The 16,849-nt window shown below is 38.6% G+C and overlaps 2 protein-coding genes across 3 annotated transcripts in view; one reads left to right on the top strand and one right to left on the bottom strand.

Annotated features, from left to right (window-relative positions):
• Positions 1-3,744: 3,744 nt before the first annotated feature.
• On the top strand, positions 3,745-10,591 carry LOC102301734 (glycerol-3-phosphate dehydrogenase [NAD(+)], cytoplasmic). Its single transcript, XM_005926190.3, has 8 exons — positions 3,745-3,893; positions 4,782-4,959; positions 5,165-5,305; positions 5,422-5,560; positions 5,793-5,905; positions 6,936-7,172; positions 8,647-8,753; positions 8,842-10,591. Exons 1-8 carry the CDS (start codon positions 3,850-3,852, stop codon positions 8,936-8,938), a joined length of 1,056 nt encoding a protein of 351 aa, XP_005926252.2. The 5' UTR covers positions 3,745-3,849; the 3' UTR covers positions 8,939-10,591.
• A 786-nt stretch (positions 10,592-11,377) lies between these two features.
• The window catches only part of g6pd (glucose-6-phosphate dehydrogenase), a 13,369-nt gene continuing 7,897 nt past the window's right edge, over positions 11,378-16,849 (bottom strand). For both annotated transcript variants that reach the window (XM_005926187.1, XM_005926188.3), the window contains exons 7-14: positions 16,169-16,327; positions 15,564-15,689; positions 14,771-14,864; positions 14,504-14,690; positions 14,186-14,421; positions 12,979-13,055; positions 12,720-12,812; positions 11,378-12,391 (exon numbers count right to left, since the gene is read on the bottom strand). In XM_005926187.1, the coding sequence (XP_005926249.1) occupies positions 12,301-12,391; positions 12,720-12,812; positions 12,979-13,055; positions 14,186-14,421; positions 14,504-14,690; positions 14,771-14,864; positions 15,564-15,689; positions 16,169-16,327 (1,063 nt within the window). In that variant the 3' untranslated portion in view covers positions 11,378-12,300. The remainder of the gene's footprint in view (positions 12,392-12,719; positions 12,813-12,978; positions 13,056-14,185; positions 14,422-14,503; positions 14,691-14,770; positions 14,865-15,563; positions 15,690-16,168; positions 16,328-16,849) is intronic.

Here is a 16,849-nt window from a genome sequence, read left to right as displayed (position 1 = left end):
ATCAGTAAAGGGTTCGAAAAATGGACTTCTGGCTTTGAAGAAATTTCTTTGGAGGCAGGAGCGTGGCTGAATGTGGATCTGGGATGGATCCAGATCCCGTTTTTCTAGAAAAAGCACAGTGGTCCTCCTCAGTGGAACATTGTAACTATAAATATATAATGTTAAATAATACACTGAAGGTTCCTGTGCTCATTTTAGCTGCAAAACAACACTTTCTTTTTTTTAAATGGACTCCCCCCTCATATGTCTCGAAGTGGTTTGGTCCGCTCCCCCAATTCCTTTTATACTCGTGCTTTTGTTAGCACCATGACCTCACTGTTGAATCCTGTGCTTCGGTGCAGCTTCTGTTGTTTTTACAGCAGTTTCTCGCTACATGCTACGAGGGCAGGATGACATCTTCATCATCTTCAGTATCGTCAGTGTGATCCTGATGATGATGATGATGATGATTTGTTCTTGTTGGCTTCAACTAACTCCCAGCTTGCACTGGGGCAGTTTGCAGCTGGGTGTGGAGTGGGCTGGGATGATATGTATAACAGCTGTAAAATATAGTGCACACACTCTGGGTTGGGGAGGGCTTGCTGACTTATGTGGAGGAATTCCAAGTATCTTGGGGTCTTGCCTGTAAGTGAGGGAAGAATGTGAATGTCTGACTGGGAGAGATTATGTCTTTGGACTAGTTTGGGGACTCTTCTGTGTGAGTTGGAGGTGGCTATGAAGCAGGAGGTCTGGGCATCTGTGCTTTCAGTGCTGCCCCTGGGAGTTGAGCTGAATAAGTGTGGAAAAGGGATTGATGGATGGACCACTGGCCCCCTTTGAAAGATCCTGGAAAAAACCACTGGCTTAAGAACAAGCATATTGGCTTAAATTTACTATAACGTTTACATTTTCACTTATAAATGAACTACAGTAAATATCTCCTAGACTCTAATAACCCCGCAGCAACACAGCTTCACATATCAGACCAGTCAACTCTTTCTTTTTGAACTATTTTCTGCAGAGTAAGCTGGATTTTGTCAGTTTGTTTTAAATTTGCTAAACCAGACTGCTGAGAGCACTTCCTTCCCGTGTTGCCTCTTCAACCACTGATCAACACTTGCGTAACAAGGCGGTCCTTTGTACGAGCCCTTTGGACCAAATAATTTTTGCCACAGTGAGCTTTTTGTGGTTTGCTCCAGTGACTTTTAATGTCCTGCTTATATTTTAAAGAGATAGAAGTTCAGAAAGAGCAGTAAAGTGGTAAAGAAAAAAAAAATACGCCATTACAAATTCACTTAGAAGTTCCTACCTGTCTAATGTTTATCAAACATTGTGCTATTGGTGCTGATGCATTAAACTGTTAAAATTGGCCTGCCTTTAATGTTCTGACAGTTTTTTCAGCCATTGAAGTGGACAGTAAACTCATAAACACTGCTAATAAAAAATTTTTCTTTTATTTTAACTGGTGAAAAAAAAATGGTTTAACCACAAGCTAGCGCTACAACCAGATACTAATATTAGATACGACTGCCATAATGGATTCCATGGAAAAGTTTTAAATATTTCACGGACTACTACTTCTTTTTTATCTTCAACAAAAATTATACTGGATGATCTTCAGATTATTTGCTGCTGCATTAACAATACAATGTGGATACACTGTACATACGAGATACTAGTCTCATTGTTAAATGGTAAATGGACTGGTTCTTGTATAGCGCTCTTCTACTCTTCTACTCAAAGCGCTTTACACAACTTGTGCATTCACCCATTCACACCCATTCGCACAAGCACATTTTTCTAGGTGCTTTCTATGTAGCATTCACACACATCGGATGCATCAGAGAGCAATTTGGGGTTAGTATCTTGCCCAAGGATATTTGGCATGCAGACTAGGAGAAGCCAGGAATCGACCACCAACCATCTTTTGAGACTTTTAAATCATTAAATAAGCCTACCCAAAAACTTAGGCTGCCTTTACTGTTGAACCTATTTACTTTTCTAATCACTGGGATCCATAACTTACACCATCATGCTGTCCTCAATGAGATTTTGCAAAATAGACCGACACCATAAAGTCATCAGGAAAATGTTTACTGAGGTTATACATCAAGGGAGCCAAATGATCGCTATCCCTCTAAATTCTATACAATCTGACTTTTTTTTCCTCCAGAGGAGTCGCCCCCTGCTGATCATTAAAAAGAATGCACGTTTAAAGTGTTAACATATTACCCTAAATTAAAAGACTGGAAAAAGACCTATAATGCCCTTTGCATTATATTTGATACACGAGTTTCTGAGACCTCTATCTCATCAACATGATCAATACTTGCCGTAATTTCAAAATGTTATGGACAAAACTCTTTTTTTTTTTTTGTGTAAAATTAACATTATTGTTGTTAACAAAAAGTTGCCAAAAACGCCCAATGTATGAAATATGATACAAAAATATGTAATAAATATATAATAAAAATGTATCATACACAATACCATATAGCAAAAAATATGGATTTTGTTATAAGGGTTAATAAACATCTCAGTTCCAAAAAAATCAGAATTTTCTGGCTATCTTTTGATGGGCTGGGTCTCACAGGATTAAGTACTTCTTTTGTTTTTGCCTTTGAAACACACTAATTAAAAACAATTAACATTCCTAAATTCAAGCATTTAATGAAGTAGCAATACAGGTAAGAAAAAAAAATCATAGCAATACTTTAAAGCACCAGAATAGAGAATAAAGGACTCATTTTGGAAGTAGTGATGTATGAATATGCAGTCACTAGCACCCATGAGAAAATATAAATATAGGTAATATTTCGATGTAATATTGTTTCTGCCACTGAAAAATAAATAAATAAAATTTGAAATCTCAACTTATCACAAAATTTGGAGTTACGTATCTGAAATTTTCAAGCACTTTTCTAAGTATAACTTAAAATTTTTAGTTTCTAAGAACATTTTCAGTTAAAGTTTGAAGATACTAACCTGAACATTAATCCTGTTTCATATTTTTTGTTTTGTTTTTCCCCTCAGTCAAAATTTCAGGTATCTTAGTATCAGGTTAGATTATCAAGATAATCCACTGATTGCCTTGCTTTGATTGTTAATAACAAGGAGCTCAAGGAATGAAAACTTTAATATTTACTTCAATGTTTTTAAGCAAATGTTTTATGTAGTCAAAATAAAAAATGTTTTATCTGTGTGAATATAACTGTTAAATAATCACCTTGACATTATAATTTTATGTCCTGTTTAAACAAATCTTTTGTATCATTAATCCAGTAATTTATTTAAACTACAACTCCCAACACTTTTGTTTTACAGGAATTGGCAAAGCCCCCATATGTTATCATATGTCATTACAAGATTTGATTTAGTTGTAATCATTTAGTAATTGCTGCTAAGTTGGTAAGTATTCAATAATTAACCATCTCGTTTTGTCAATTACAATTGTAAGATATGTCATTAATCTAAATCTACGTCTGGTGAGTATATATTACACATATACAGACAAGATAATGGTTTAGATTGTGTGTTAGTATGTCAGCATTGATCAGCATTGATCATCTATATAATTCAAACAACCATCAGGTTTTAAATTAAATAAAATCCGACAGCTTGGCCGCCTCTGGGTGAAAAGTCACTTGCACATGCAGATGATGTGAAACCATAAAGGCTGACATGGAGACTTTGGCCCCAGTCTAGCATGCTAGCCTCTGCTCTGATGGCCTTGGCCTTGCTTTAATGGGCGGGCCGGTGTCTCCCCTCGGGCAGACCAATAAAACCAGGGAGGCACTGTGTGTGTGTTGCATAACTGGACTGCAGTCAGTACAGGTTCACTCCACACACTCAGCGGTTTACCTCTTCACAATGGCAGCTCCGAAGAAAGTCTGCATCGTGGGCTCTGGAAACTGGCAAGTCGAAGTGTTGATGTTTTGAACCGTGTCCGGTTGTCTCATATGTGCGGTTATCCGCTGGACACGGTGCACAGTAACGTGCGGGAAGTTTGACCTGCTGTACCTGTAACTACCAGATAGGCTTCGTTAGCGGAGGCGACAGTTGGGTTTATCTCCGCTTGGAGTCACATGCTGACAAGCCGGCTTATAATCGCAGAAAACTGGCCACAAGTCTGGCAACATTACTGGGATTTTTGTCGTTAGCTTTAAGGTGTCTGCCGCCTGTTAGCTCGCTCTTATTAGCGGTAGCAGAGACATCAGTAGCTGATGTCTCTGCTCCGTTTACCGGTCTAATAAATTAACGTTACCTCCCCAAAGAGATAAAAGATGATTTGACACGAAAAATAGATTTTTAAATCATCCTGTAAATTCGGTGTGTGGGTTCAGTTTATGAGCCGAATAAAAAATATTAAATTTTTACATTCTTTTCATACACACACTGTGGTTTTGTAGTTGTAGCTCTTATTTTGGAACGAAATTAAATGTATGTCTATTTCTTTTTATTTCCGAATTCATGATTACCCCCCAAATAATTAAAATCATTCCATAAACTGGTTATAAAGCCATTATAATTTTGCTGCTGCTTATGCTAAAATAAAATTGCAAGAATTCTCAATGGAGTTCGGTGTACACCCGTGGAAACCGTATGGAGGATTGGTGATTGCAGCATACCGTTATCAGCTTATCTCTGCGTGCAGCTTTGCCGTCTTGCCCTGAAATATTAGTTAATGATCAAATAGGAATCATTACCTTTAATGATCACCCCATTAGATCACAGTGTGACTGAGTGAGAATATGGATTTTTCCCGTAAAATGAACACTGACTTGTAACTGTTAACCACGCAGGGGCTCAGCCATTGCCAAGATCGTGGGTGCCAATGCTGGTAAAAATGCAAAGTTCGACAATACTGTAAAAATGTGGGTGTTTGAGGAGACTGTGAATGGGCGCAAACTCACTGAAATAATCAACTCCGAGCACGAAAACATCAAGTACCTTCCTGGACACAAGCTGCCAGCAAATGTGGTAAGAAAAATGTATTTTTTAAAAAACATTTTAGTGCCTGTTGTCTCATATATGTAAATAAGGTCCTTGAATAGATGCTTTGCAGCTGTTAGTTTTATAATAAGTTTAACAGCTGTAAGAGTGAGTGAGTTTTTTGAATGCAGCAGGTTCCTACTCTACAGTAAGTTGCCTCGGGCTTTAAAGACATGTCATCATCCCTTCTCAGCTGGCAGTGCCGGACTTGGTGGAGGCGTCCAGCGATGCAGACATTTTGGTGTTTGTGATCCCGCACCAGTTTGTGGGGAAAGTATGTGACACCATAAAAGGGAAGATAAAGAACGATGCACTGGGAATATCACTCATCAAGGTTTTTTTTTTTTATTACTAGACATGGATTTTACACCTTTTATCTCCAAAATATTGCCAAGTTTATTCAGTGGTGTTTGATCCAGACACCAGCATGTTGTGCTTTTGTTCCCTCAGGGCGTAGACGAGGGTCCAGATGGACTCAAACTCATCTCTGACGTGATCCAGGAGAAGCTCGGTATCACCATGAGCGTGCTGATGGGTGCAAACATCGCCAATGAAGTTGCTGATGAGAAGTTTTGTGAGACAACCATTGGTTAGTTTTGTCCCTTTGTTGCGCTCAAATGGGCCCATTGTTGTTGAATTATTTTTGCACTTTAATTAAGAATTAAAGATCCAGATAAGCAGCTTTTAGCCTCAAAACGGGAAGCACATTTGTTTCGGTTAAAGCTTTGTGCCACCTCAGCGTTAGTTCTTTGGTTCAACGCGTGCTTCCATCATGTTTTTTTTACACGGTTTACAGTCAGCATATTTCTTCTGGTTTACAGGCTGTAAGAATAAAAATCACGGTGCTCTCCTGAAGGAGCTCATGCAGACCAGCAACTTCCGAGTTACTGTAGTGGAGGAATACGATGTGGTGGAAATCTGCGGAGCCCTGAAGGTGAACTCTCAGTGCAGAATATGTCTGCTTGCAACACAATTACAAAACATGGACAGTCATCTTGATTTCAACACAGGTTTATTTATGGTATCAAGGACCAATGACTATTTTTGCACTCTCAGCAAAAGTCACACAAAACAGAGTAGAGGCATTTTATCCCTTGTCCCAGTTTTTTTTTTTTTTTTCCCCCCCCACAGAGTTCCTGTTTCACATGCGTGAGATTATAAAGTGAAGTGACACAGTACTTGTGAGTCACATAAGAAGCACGTGCCTCATAAAGACATGCTGATCTATGGGCACGTCAGTACTGAAACTGAAAGCTGATGACCCCACAGAACAGATAACAACAGATTCAAAAGATTTAGGTTAAAAATTAAACATCAACATTTATTTTTGTTGAAACCAAAGAATGTGTTCTCTTCCTGCAGAGTTTGTGTGTTTGGATGTGTCACCATTGCAGACACTCTCTCTCAGCATTATTAACATTTACCACACTGCCACACACAAACATGCTGTTTGCCCCACATTTAGTGTGCTGGGATCTAGTCACTCTGTTAATTAGGCAGTGAGGATCAGAGATCTCTGTAGACGTACGCAGTGAGACTTTAAACACTTCAAGTAAAGCTGCCCAAACAAAATGTCTAAGGACCCATTGTGAGCTTTGTGAAAGGGTTGGCTCTAACGAGACATTAATCTAAATGGTTGTTGAAAAGTCTGGAAGGATTTTTTTCTTAATGTGAACTCAAATATTTTGTTTTTGAAGAAATTTTACACGTTATTGTAGGATGTGGATTCCCATGTTTTTAGAGAATTAGTTTGGTGGTGGTTGTGTTCTTTTTCTCTGCTTAATTTTCCTTTAATTAAAGAATAAATAAAAATATCATAGGAGAGGATAATGCCCAAGCATTCTCTCATTGCAGCTTCTCAGATATGAGGCTTTGGAGCCTTTTTCTAGTCTGTTTTGTATAGAGTCAAATAAAAAAAAAAAGTCATTAAAATATATCTGATTATTTTTGTGTGTGTCCTACAGAACATTGTTGCAGTCGGAGCTGGTTTCTGTGACGGTCTGGGCTTCGGGGACAACACGAAGGCGGCAGTGATCAGGCTGGGCCTGATGGAGATGATTGCCTTCGCCCGTATTTTCTGCAAAGAAGGGCCCGTGTCCTCAGCAACCTTCCTTGAAAGCTGCGGCGTGGCCGACCTCATCACAACCTGCTACGGTGGACGTAACCGCAAAGTTGCTGAAGCTTTTGTGAGAACGGGGAAGGTACAAATTTTAAAGATATTTTATATATATATATATGTTCAATTACTGTATATATGTCATAGGCTCAGGCAGAAGCAATGCTTATATATTCCTGGCATATATTCTTCTCATTAAAGGCAGGAATACAAGAGGCAGTGAGGGGAGAGAGGAAAGTGTAGGGATCTGAGGTAGTTTGTGCCAAACTGTGACAGTTTTGGCAGCTGATTCTGGATCGAGTTGAGTTGTGGTGACGTGGTCCAAGGATTGGTCTAATAACAAAAATATCTCAAGTATCAAATTTGACTCAGAATTAAAATGTTAAATAATAAATTAAATCATTTAATATAATGTGAAGTTCTCCTGAAGGTTTATTGGTGATTATTATTATGGTAGTTACTGGAAATGTCAAAACTTGGGCACACTGAGTTCATGCCTTTTAATGTTTTTACTTGACATAGTGAAGTTATTAATACAAGAGAACTTGTATGTATAGTATATTAAAACGTAATTATGTTGCACCTAATGCTGACTGCACTAAAGATGGATCTCACCTCTTGGTCTGATGCTCCTGTGCAAGGAGTATAAAACTGCATTATTTCTAATGACCAGCAGAGGGCAGCAGCTGTGGTTACAAAGACTGTAGAGGTTGACACATACATAGTTTTCTTTTTTAGAACTGTGAGCGAGTTCATCTGCAAAATTTAAAAAAAAAAACAAAAAAAAAACATTCTGGTCATTTTCTCTCCAATATTAATTACATCAACACCATGACACAATTAGAATGAGCACATTTTCTCAAATAATAAATTCAAATGTGATTTTGTGTTAGTGCTGTTGTGATGTTCTGACTCTTTCTTCCCACAAATCTGGTCTCTGATGCAGTATAGTGACCATCAGCTGTACTTCTCATAATGTATTGAGAGATACTTAGTAGACAATATATAGTGCACACAAATACTCACTAAAGATTCAGAAACTGGTTTTAAAAAACCCCAGCAAACTCTGACTGAATTCTACAGTCACGCCAAAGACGACAGAGTCAGAAAGTGGTCAGAGGATTATTGTAAATGGGTGCAATAAACTTGCAATGTCATTGCCTTTGAAATGGCTTCTTTGAAGATGGGGACCAGGTCAGCGACGTCATCTACAAAGTGGCACTGGTGTATTGAACCATTAATAAAATGACATTAACACAGAGCCACTGACGTAGCTGCTGCACAACAACAAGTTAGCTCAAAAATGACAAAGGTGCTTTGAAACCAGAGAACAACCAGTTGAGTCAAATCCCTTATTTTAAAGAGACGCATCGCAGACAAGTTCTGCTCTTCATTAATGGCAACAGACTCCATTGATTGCATCATGTTGGAAGTGTCCCTGCGTTTATAATTAAACTAATTATTTCAGAGCTTTCGCCAATCTGAGCATCAGACGTGTACACCTTCTCTCATTTTAAACTCAAGAATCTTCAGCATGTCTTGGTTCTTATCTCATTCAGTCCATCGAGGAACTGGAGAAAGAGATGCTGAATGGCCAGAAGCTGCAGGGACCAGCGACAGCAGCTGAGGTCTATCTCATCCTCAAGCACAAAAACATGGTCGACAAGTAAGACAGACTCACAGGTTCCATTTGCTTTGAAATGAAATCAGTTTGTTTCACTCCAGCACTCAACTATGCCTCCTCCTTCCTTTAGGTTTCCTCTGTTCAACGCAGTCTATCAGATCTGCTTCGAGGGCCACCCAGTCACAGAGTTCATAAGCTGTCTGCAGAACCACCCAGAACACATGTAAAGAGAACGAAAAAAAACCCAAAACAAACAAAACTAAAGGTGCCTTCTTAACTGAGAACACGACCCCTTTCGCAGCCGTTCAGAAATCGATGGAGTAGGCTGCACCGGACACACCACAGCTGTCGTGCAAGGAAATGGTGCCAGCAAAGTGTGGCTCTTCAACTCCAATTCAGCAAATTCTGAAACCAGAACACTGAATTTCCAACGTGTTAAAAGTACTTTTATTTCCTGACGTGTACTGAAACTTGAAGGATAACCAATTCATGCAATTGTCCACTACTTTTTGCTTAAGATGCATGCTTTTTATGTTTTAAAAGTAATTAAATCTGTCAGTTTTTAAATTACAACACTAATACAGAAATTAACATTCACGACTTCAGAAAATGTAGGGCCATTGCCTGCCTTCTGGAATGGGATTAATCTTTAATGTTTCCGTCCAGTAAACACCTTTCCATCGCCACAAGTTATTTAATAATAGATGTATTACCTCATCTCGTCACGTCTCTGTATGCTTTAAGTGTCTTACATCATTCATTGACATCTGCTGCCTTGTATTGTAAGTGAAAAATACTGTCAATCGCACAAAAACTGTTTTTAAATAGAAAAAGCTAATGTGCCTTAAAATGCATGGTTCAAGTCTTTAGCTTTTGTTTGTGGTCTGACCAAAAAAAGTCAAAGGATAATTACGGTTTATTTCCGCTTGGCTTAAATTTCATTATATCTGTATGAGTCGTGCTAACAAGATGGCTCCTTGAAGATGTATTATTGCATGAAGCTGCAGATCTCTACTGCAGTTAGTAAGCAGGTGTTGGACATAACTAGGCTGTCTTTGCCTTAGCTGTCTCAACAAATCCTAAAATCCTCCATCAAAGATAATGGGCCTCACATCAGGCATAATCTGCTTTTATAATCAGACGTTTTTCATCAGGCGCTGCGTGTATGCCCCCATAAAAATTGGGAATTTAACATGTCAGCTCACTCTTCTCCACATAAAAATGGAGCAACGGAGTACTGCCTACTTAAGCCAAGAAGAACAGATCATTGAGATCATTGTTTAAAAATTAAAACAAAATAATAATAATAATAATAATACACGCTGCAAAAAGGTGTGAAAGAAGTGCTGGCAGAAAGCACTTAAAGAGTGCTTAATTGTGAACTTCATGCATTTAAATGTGTTTCCTCTGCACTATGGCAGCTGGGATGGGCTCCAGCCCCACTCCAATGAGGAGAAGGGGTTAAGAAAAATGCCATTTAGTGAAGCGCCTCAAGGTTTAACACCATCCTATAAATCATCAGACGTGGAATTAACGTGTGATAATTGCAAACTATGATCAATTTTTTTTGTATTTAGATATATAGCTGGACTTCCAACAATGTCAATAAGGACCAAGTATAAATTAATTTATATTATTAGCTGAATACATATAAAATCCAGTGCTGTAGCTATATGAGGTTATTCATTGGTATAATATACCACAATGGCCACATCAATGAGGAAACATGCCAGGCTGAAATGAATCTGAATTAAGTCTTTAAACATCCGTCCGCTACGTCATTTGTAGCTGTGATCCTGCCTGACCCAGTTTTCACTCAGTTACTAATACATTTGAAATCATCAACATTTGTCTGTGAATAAATTCATTCTAGTATCAAATCATGGCTGGACTAATTTTTTTCATTTTCATTAGAAAGGAAACAATGAAATTGGAAATTGCAGTAGAAATTACAGCATTTCTTGTTATTCAATAAAAGGGTTGATTATTTTTCCCCACTTACAGGTTTAAACCTGTAGTTGCTCCATGGAGCTGTCCCCCCCCGGTTACGCCATTGGTTTCTTCTCAGTTTATATAGATCCTTGATTACTCTGACACCTTAGACTCTTCCATCAGAAATGCAAGCATAGGATACAAGGAAAACACATGAGGAGAGGAGTCTTAAGGCAACAGACATTTCACAAAATGAGGACGCCTTCCTTCAGAGCCTCAGTTTAAAGCATAGGTGTCAAACTCTGGCCCGCGGGCCAAATTTGGCCTGCAGCCTAATTACATTTGGCCCATGAAGCCATACCAAATTACTATTAGAGCTGGCCTACTGGTATTATACAGCTAATATATATATTGTTTAGTATTAAACTTTGCTTGTTCCATATTCAGTTTTTCAGCAAAACTTGTTTGAGTCCATAAGAAAAGATTCTTATATCTGGAGGAAGATTTTTTTTTTTTTTCAATAAATATTAACGTTAGCCGCGACTTTGTTCCAGTTTTGATTTTTGGCCCACTGTGTATTTGAGTTTGACACCCCTGGTTTAAAGCAATGTCAGTATGATATGTTATAGCGCTTCCAGCAAGCCTCCTCTCCCCTCTCCACATGCATTTTAGAAATTCTGATTTCTGTGTCAAAGGCAGGATGGCCGGTTAGACGAGAAGGCAAAACAACACGATAACAAGCAAAACTAGTTTATTACAACTTGTGGAAATGTAGCTAGCTTTACATGAGTGTGCGGTATACAATGCATCAAAACAGACATTCACTGCTGACCTGTGGTACACACCACTGTCGTCTGGATTTTGAAATATGGAATAAATGTCAGCAACTTAAATAAATCTGGAAAATGTAAACAAAAAGGGAATGAAGCTCAAAGTGCAGAAACTAAAAAGGAGCCTGCTTTGCTCGTCCGTGAAGACAGTTAAGACTCTCAGTATAAACGCTTGGAAGAAAATCGCCTCGTGGAAACTAATCTGTTTATTTTTAAAACCACCATGATGTCCTTGGTCCCACACAGAGGAGGCGAAAAACAGCAGCAAAAGTAGAAATGCAAACAATGCAATCAAAAGCAGAATGGCATTAAAATTGTGGTGATTTAAGAGCGACAGCTAGCGGACATTTGTTCCTATTCTTCATTTTCTGTGTCCGCTGGTTGACACTATGTGGACAACACTTAGCTTGCAGCGTTTTGTTCTTGTGGTTTGGATATCTGATCTAATCACTGAAGACAGGAATAAGGAGTTCCACTTAGCAGAATAATTTGTTCCCAAAAATCCTTGATCGTTCTGTTTTTTCACAGACTTGATCCCATCTGTAATTAAAGCTGAAAACTGCTGTGAATGTATGAAAACTACCACCGTAACTGTGGTACAAGCCCATGAAAACACAATCAACTCACAAATGTCTGGTGAAAGTTTGACCAGGCCTTATGGAATAACTGCAATACCTGAGATTTTCTGTCTTTGCGGCATGATAGCTCCACATCGTGGAAAAGCCTTGTTTCTCAAAGATGATCCTGTACTGGAAAATATCTAACCACTCGCCCTACTGCACCCCTCCTACCATCCTACCTCCACTCATCCCTCATGTCATCGCAATTCAAAGTCTGTGAGGGTTCACCCATTTGTAAGTGCCTTCGTAACGAAATCCAACTTTCTGCACGAGGTCATCTGCTTCTTGAGGGCCACGGCTAAAAAGAAGGAAGGGGGAAATTATTTTTTTTTAAAAAGTAATTACATTAAAAACAATTTTTTTAAAAAACCTGCTGACATGTAAACTTTCTGTGTAATTTCATTATGCAAGTACAATGTAAAAGCTTACACTTAACGGAATCTCTTCATATTAAATACCAAACATGGTTTCCTTAATGATTTACTATTTTAATACTTTGATTTCATATATTTCAGCTGCATTTTACACACAATTATTTCTTCATGTTTGCTGAGGCTAAAGAATCTTTTTTTGAATGTGGTATGATTTTCCTCTTCCAAGTGAGAGCTGAGTAAAACCTTTCCTACCTTCCATAATTGTAAGGAATTGGCTTCGGCTTCTCTTTCTCTATTTGATGAAGGAGAGGAGTGAAGATCCTCCATGCTTCCCTCAGTTCATCACTGCAGACAACAATTCAACATGCAGAAGTAGGTCAAACAGAGGTGCAAGGTTTTCACTACTCAGCACCGGATAGCAAAAAGAGGTCCCTCTGGCTCCATCTAGTGATGGAGATTTTAGATTACAAGCAGTGACTTAAGAGAAGAGTGGAGAAGGAAAAGTACAGACCTGCGTACAAAGTGCATTTGGCTCCCGCAGAAGACATCCAGGATGAGACGCTCATAAGCATCGGGAAGCTTCACGTCCTAAAAGAAAAATACCATATTAACAGCTTTGTTAGAGACCTGTTTTGGGGGTTTTTTTGTACTACTACCTCTGAAGCTCTAAAACGGGGTGAAACTCTTAATCAGTCTTTGAAGTCAGTGTTAAATATGTGCTAGATTCTTCTTTATTTTACCTTGTAACACCCCAAAATACTCAAAGTTAGAGCAGGGCGATACGACCAAAAATATTTATCACGATATACATTTGAAAATTTGCGATAACTGACGATATAGTTGACACTAGACAAAATACTTTATAACTCCACAACTTTATTGGTGCGCAAAGAAAACAACAAAACAATCATTGTATTTTCACTTAAACAAGCAGCTGTTTTTTATGTGCATTAAAGTTATATAAAAAATTAACAGTGCAAATGCAAATTCCTTGCTGACAATTAACCAAAAGGCATTGCCAGTGGAAATTGGCCGACATATCCTCAGCATAACCATGTATAATATCCACAAAACTTAAAAAGAGATTATACACACACACACACACACACACACACACACAAAATACGGTAATACTATGTTGAAGCACAGTACGTATCACTCCGCGAGGCTCCTGCCTACGACATTTGACAGATTTCCGAGCGCCGTGTTCCACATAAAATCGTTTCGAGGTCAGTAAACACAACCAGAATTCATACATAAGGCATACGGGATTATAAGGGGCTCTGTCGATTTTCAGAAAAATCAAAGCGTTGATTTTAAGTGTGCCGTATTTTCCAAAAAACACTGTAATAACGACGGCCCACTAGCATGCTCTACCAAAAATAGTGCTTTGTATGTGACGGACAAAAGCTAAACCAGTTCCACACCACTGAAGTTGCAGCATTTTTACAAACCAATTCTGGTTCATCCGTTTCATTCAACGATCCGCTTTCGCTCTTCTCATTCTCCGTCACCGCCATGCTTTTTCCGCCATGTGCGTATGAAAACAAAGGCACTGCGCATGCGTGTTTTACCCGTATTCTATCACAATATTTCATTTTCTTATCGTTGCCCAACATTATACCGATATTACCGCGAACGGTATGATATGGCCCAGCCCTACTCAAAGTTGATCTCAGAGTGTGTGTGGCAATTAAATAAATAAAACTTGAGCCTGCCTTGTATCTGCTCTTGTAGGTGAGATCCAGCTCAGTTTCTTCCGGGCTGAAGTACACGCCAGGTTTCTTGCTCATCATCTTGGCATACACAGCCTCGTTGGGCTGCACGCGTACCACAAGCTCATTCCTGCGACACTGAGTTCCAAAAATGTCTCCGGGGACGTCGGTGAACTGCAGCCGCACCTCGGCCTTTCTCTCATTCAGTGCTTTGCCACAGCGAAGGATGAAAGGAACGCCTGAGGAGAAACATTTTCATGAGCACAGGAGAATGTTTAAAAAGCCTTATTTTATTTTTTCTTAACAAATAAGCGCTTTTACCGTCCCAGCGTTCATTGTGTACGTAGAGCACAGTGGTGGCAAATGTGGCTTGAGTTGATCCTTTAGGTACTGTGGGATCATCCAGATAACCCAGTTTGGCATCTCCTTCACCCTCTGGATCCCCCACGTACTGACCCAGCACAACATCCGACATGGTTGGTGGAGCAATACACTTCAGCACCTTCACCTAACAAAGGTATAAGACCAGACACACCTCATTTAATACACAGAACACAAGTATTTGGTTTCTGCCAGGCGACTTTGTACCTTTTCATCCCTGACATCGTCAGAGCTGGTGGAAGCTGGTTTCTCCATGGCAACTAGGGAGAGCATCTGGAGCAAATGGTTCTGCATGACATCTCTGATTATGAATGAAAGAACAGGTGGTCACATTAAAGACGCAGAAAACTGTTACAAAATGAATTCAAATTATAACTGATCATGTGTTGGTTTTAATGTGCTCGTAAAACCGGTTAAATCTATTAACATTCTCCCTGCAGTGAGCTCTTAATGTACAAATGGAAAAAAAAAAAAAACCACAACTGCACTTTAACTCACTAGTGTGGTAACATTAGCAAAACTTGAATAGCTAATAAATATAAATGGTATATAGCTTGCCAATGAATTATATTTTCTTTGGCGATGATAGCTCATAGCCAAAGACAGGTTTGTCTTGCCCCAATATAAATATTAGGAAGTATTCTTACACATATTTACTCTCTGGTACTCCGCTTGTTTTTATATTCATCATTAGAGATAAGCGCATTGAATCTTTGTTTTAGATTTAGTTCAACGTATTTATTTCTTTTGGGTGCCCCCCACAACTGAATTATTGTTAACATTCAAGGTAATCTGCGTGGAATAAAAAAAAATAAAATAAAATAAAATAAAATAATCAGCTAAATAAATCCAAAGTCTGTGGGTAACCTTGTTAAATAATTGTGATCACTTATTTTCTAAAATAAGTGTAACATTTGCCTTAAAGCAGCCCTCATATAATTCTGCTTATTCACAGTACTTTAAAAAGCATTAAACTTGATTGAAGTATTTTTCTCCTCACCGGATGATGCCAAAATCATCAAAGTAGCCTCCTCGACCTTGGGTGCCAAAGGGTTCCTTAAAGGTGAGGACGACACAGGCCACGCTGTCCCTGTTCCAGATCGGCCCAAAGATTCGGTTTCCAAACCTGCAGCGAACACAGTGCATTCGTCCTCAGCTCAGCAGCACACACAGAGCAACAGCACAGCTGTTCATGACAACATGCATAAACATTTATCTTTGGTTTTGTTCTTGATTAGCCCCCACTTTCTATTCATGGTGCAAGATTTTCATAGTGGCTCTTTTAAACCACAGGCCAGCTGAAAATGAAGTGTTGCATAATTAACTTACAATCAAGAGCACATTATTTTTACGATGAAAATTTAAATATTAAAAAAAAAAAAAAAAGTCTTCTTCTTCTTCATACTTGAATAACGATGCTAAAAAGAAATGTTTTTTGATGAAGCCCCAGACATTTGATTTCTCCATGAGGCTCTGTTCTGCTACACTTGCTGTAAACTGTAATAAAGCCACTTGCTTTCACATTTACAACAATCAAAAGTGTCACATATTTATAAAAAAAAATAATAATAAAAAAAAAAACCTACTTTAATTCAGGTTTCCTACCTTAGCACCATGAGGTTCTGCACCATTTCTTTGCCCAGATAGTGATCTATACGATAGATCTGGTCTTCAGTGAAGAGGGACGAGAGGTGAGTGGACAGCTCCTCAGAGCTCTGAAGGTCATGACCAAATGGCTTCTCCACAATCACCCTGTTCCAGCCCCTAAATAACAGAGGAGGGGGGAGGGCACGAACAAATAGTTTAAACCTTTAACAATATATTAAATGATCAGATTTACACAGTGTGTTTGAGAGTTAAGGGGGGATAAAATGCATCTGATAGTCCCACCTATCCAACACAATTTTAAATGAATAGTTGCCAAAATAGACAAATATGAACTACAGCTGCAACTAATCATTTCATTCATGACTGATATGCAGACAATGAAAGAAAATAATCAAGTGACCATTTAAAACGTCTATAAAAATATTGTGAAATAACTTCAGAGTCCCGGATGATATCGTCAAATGTCCCTTTTCCCCCCCTTTTTCTTTTTTAAAATAGTCCATACAGAAAAATTTTAAATATTATGACAGAACAAGTAAATCCCAACTGCAAGTAGTACATTTTCACCAGTATTTCTTTACAAATGTACATACAGTGGGGCAAAAAAGTATTTAGTCAGCCACCGATTGTGCAAGTTCCCCCACCTAAAATGATGACAGAGGTCAGTAATTTGCACCA

This window comes from Haplochromis burtoni, unplaced genomic scaffold, assembly GCF_018398535.1.
Source record: "Haplochromis burtoni strain Fernald_Lab_line unplaced genomic scaffold, NCSU_Asbu1 Contig_91, whole genome shotgun sequence".
NCBI classification, from domain to species: domain Eukaryota; kingdom Metazoa; phylum Chordata; class Actinopteri; order Cichliformes; family Cichlidae; genus Haplochromis; species Haplochromis burtoni.
The sequence above is the reverse complement of the archived record's forward strand: the minus strand, read 5'-3'. Positions and strand labels throughout refer to the sequence as shown.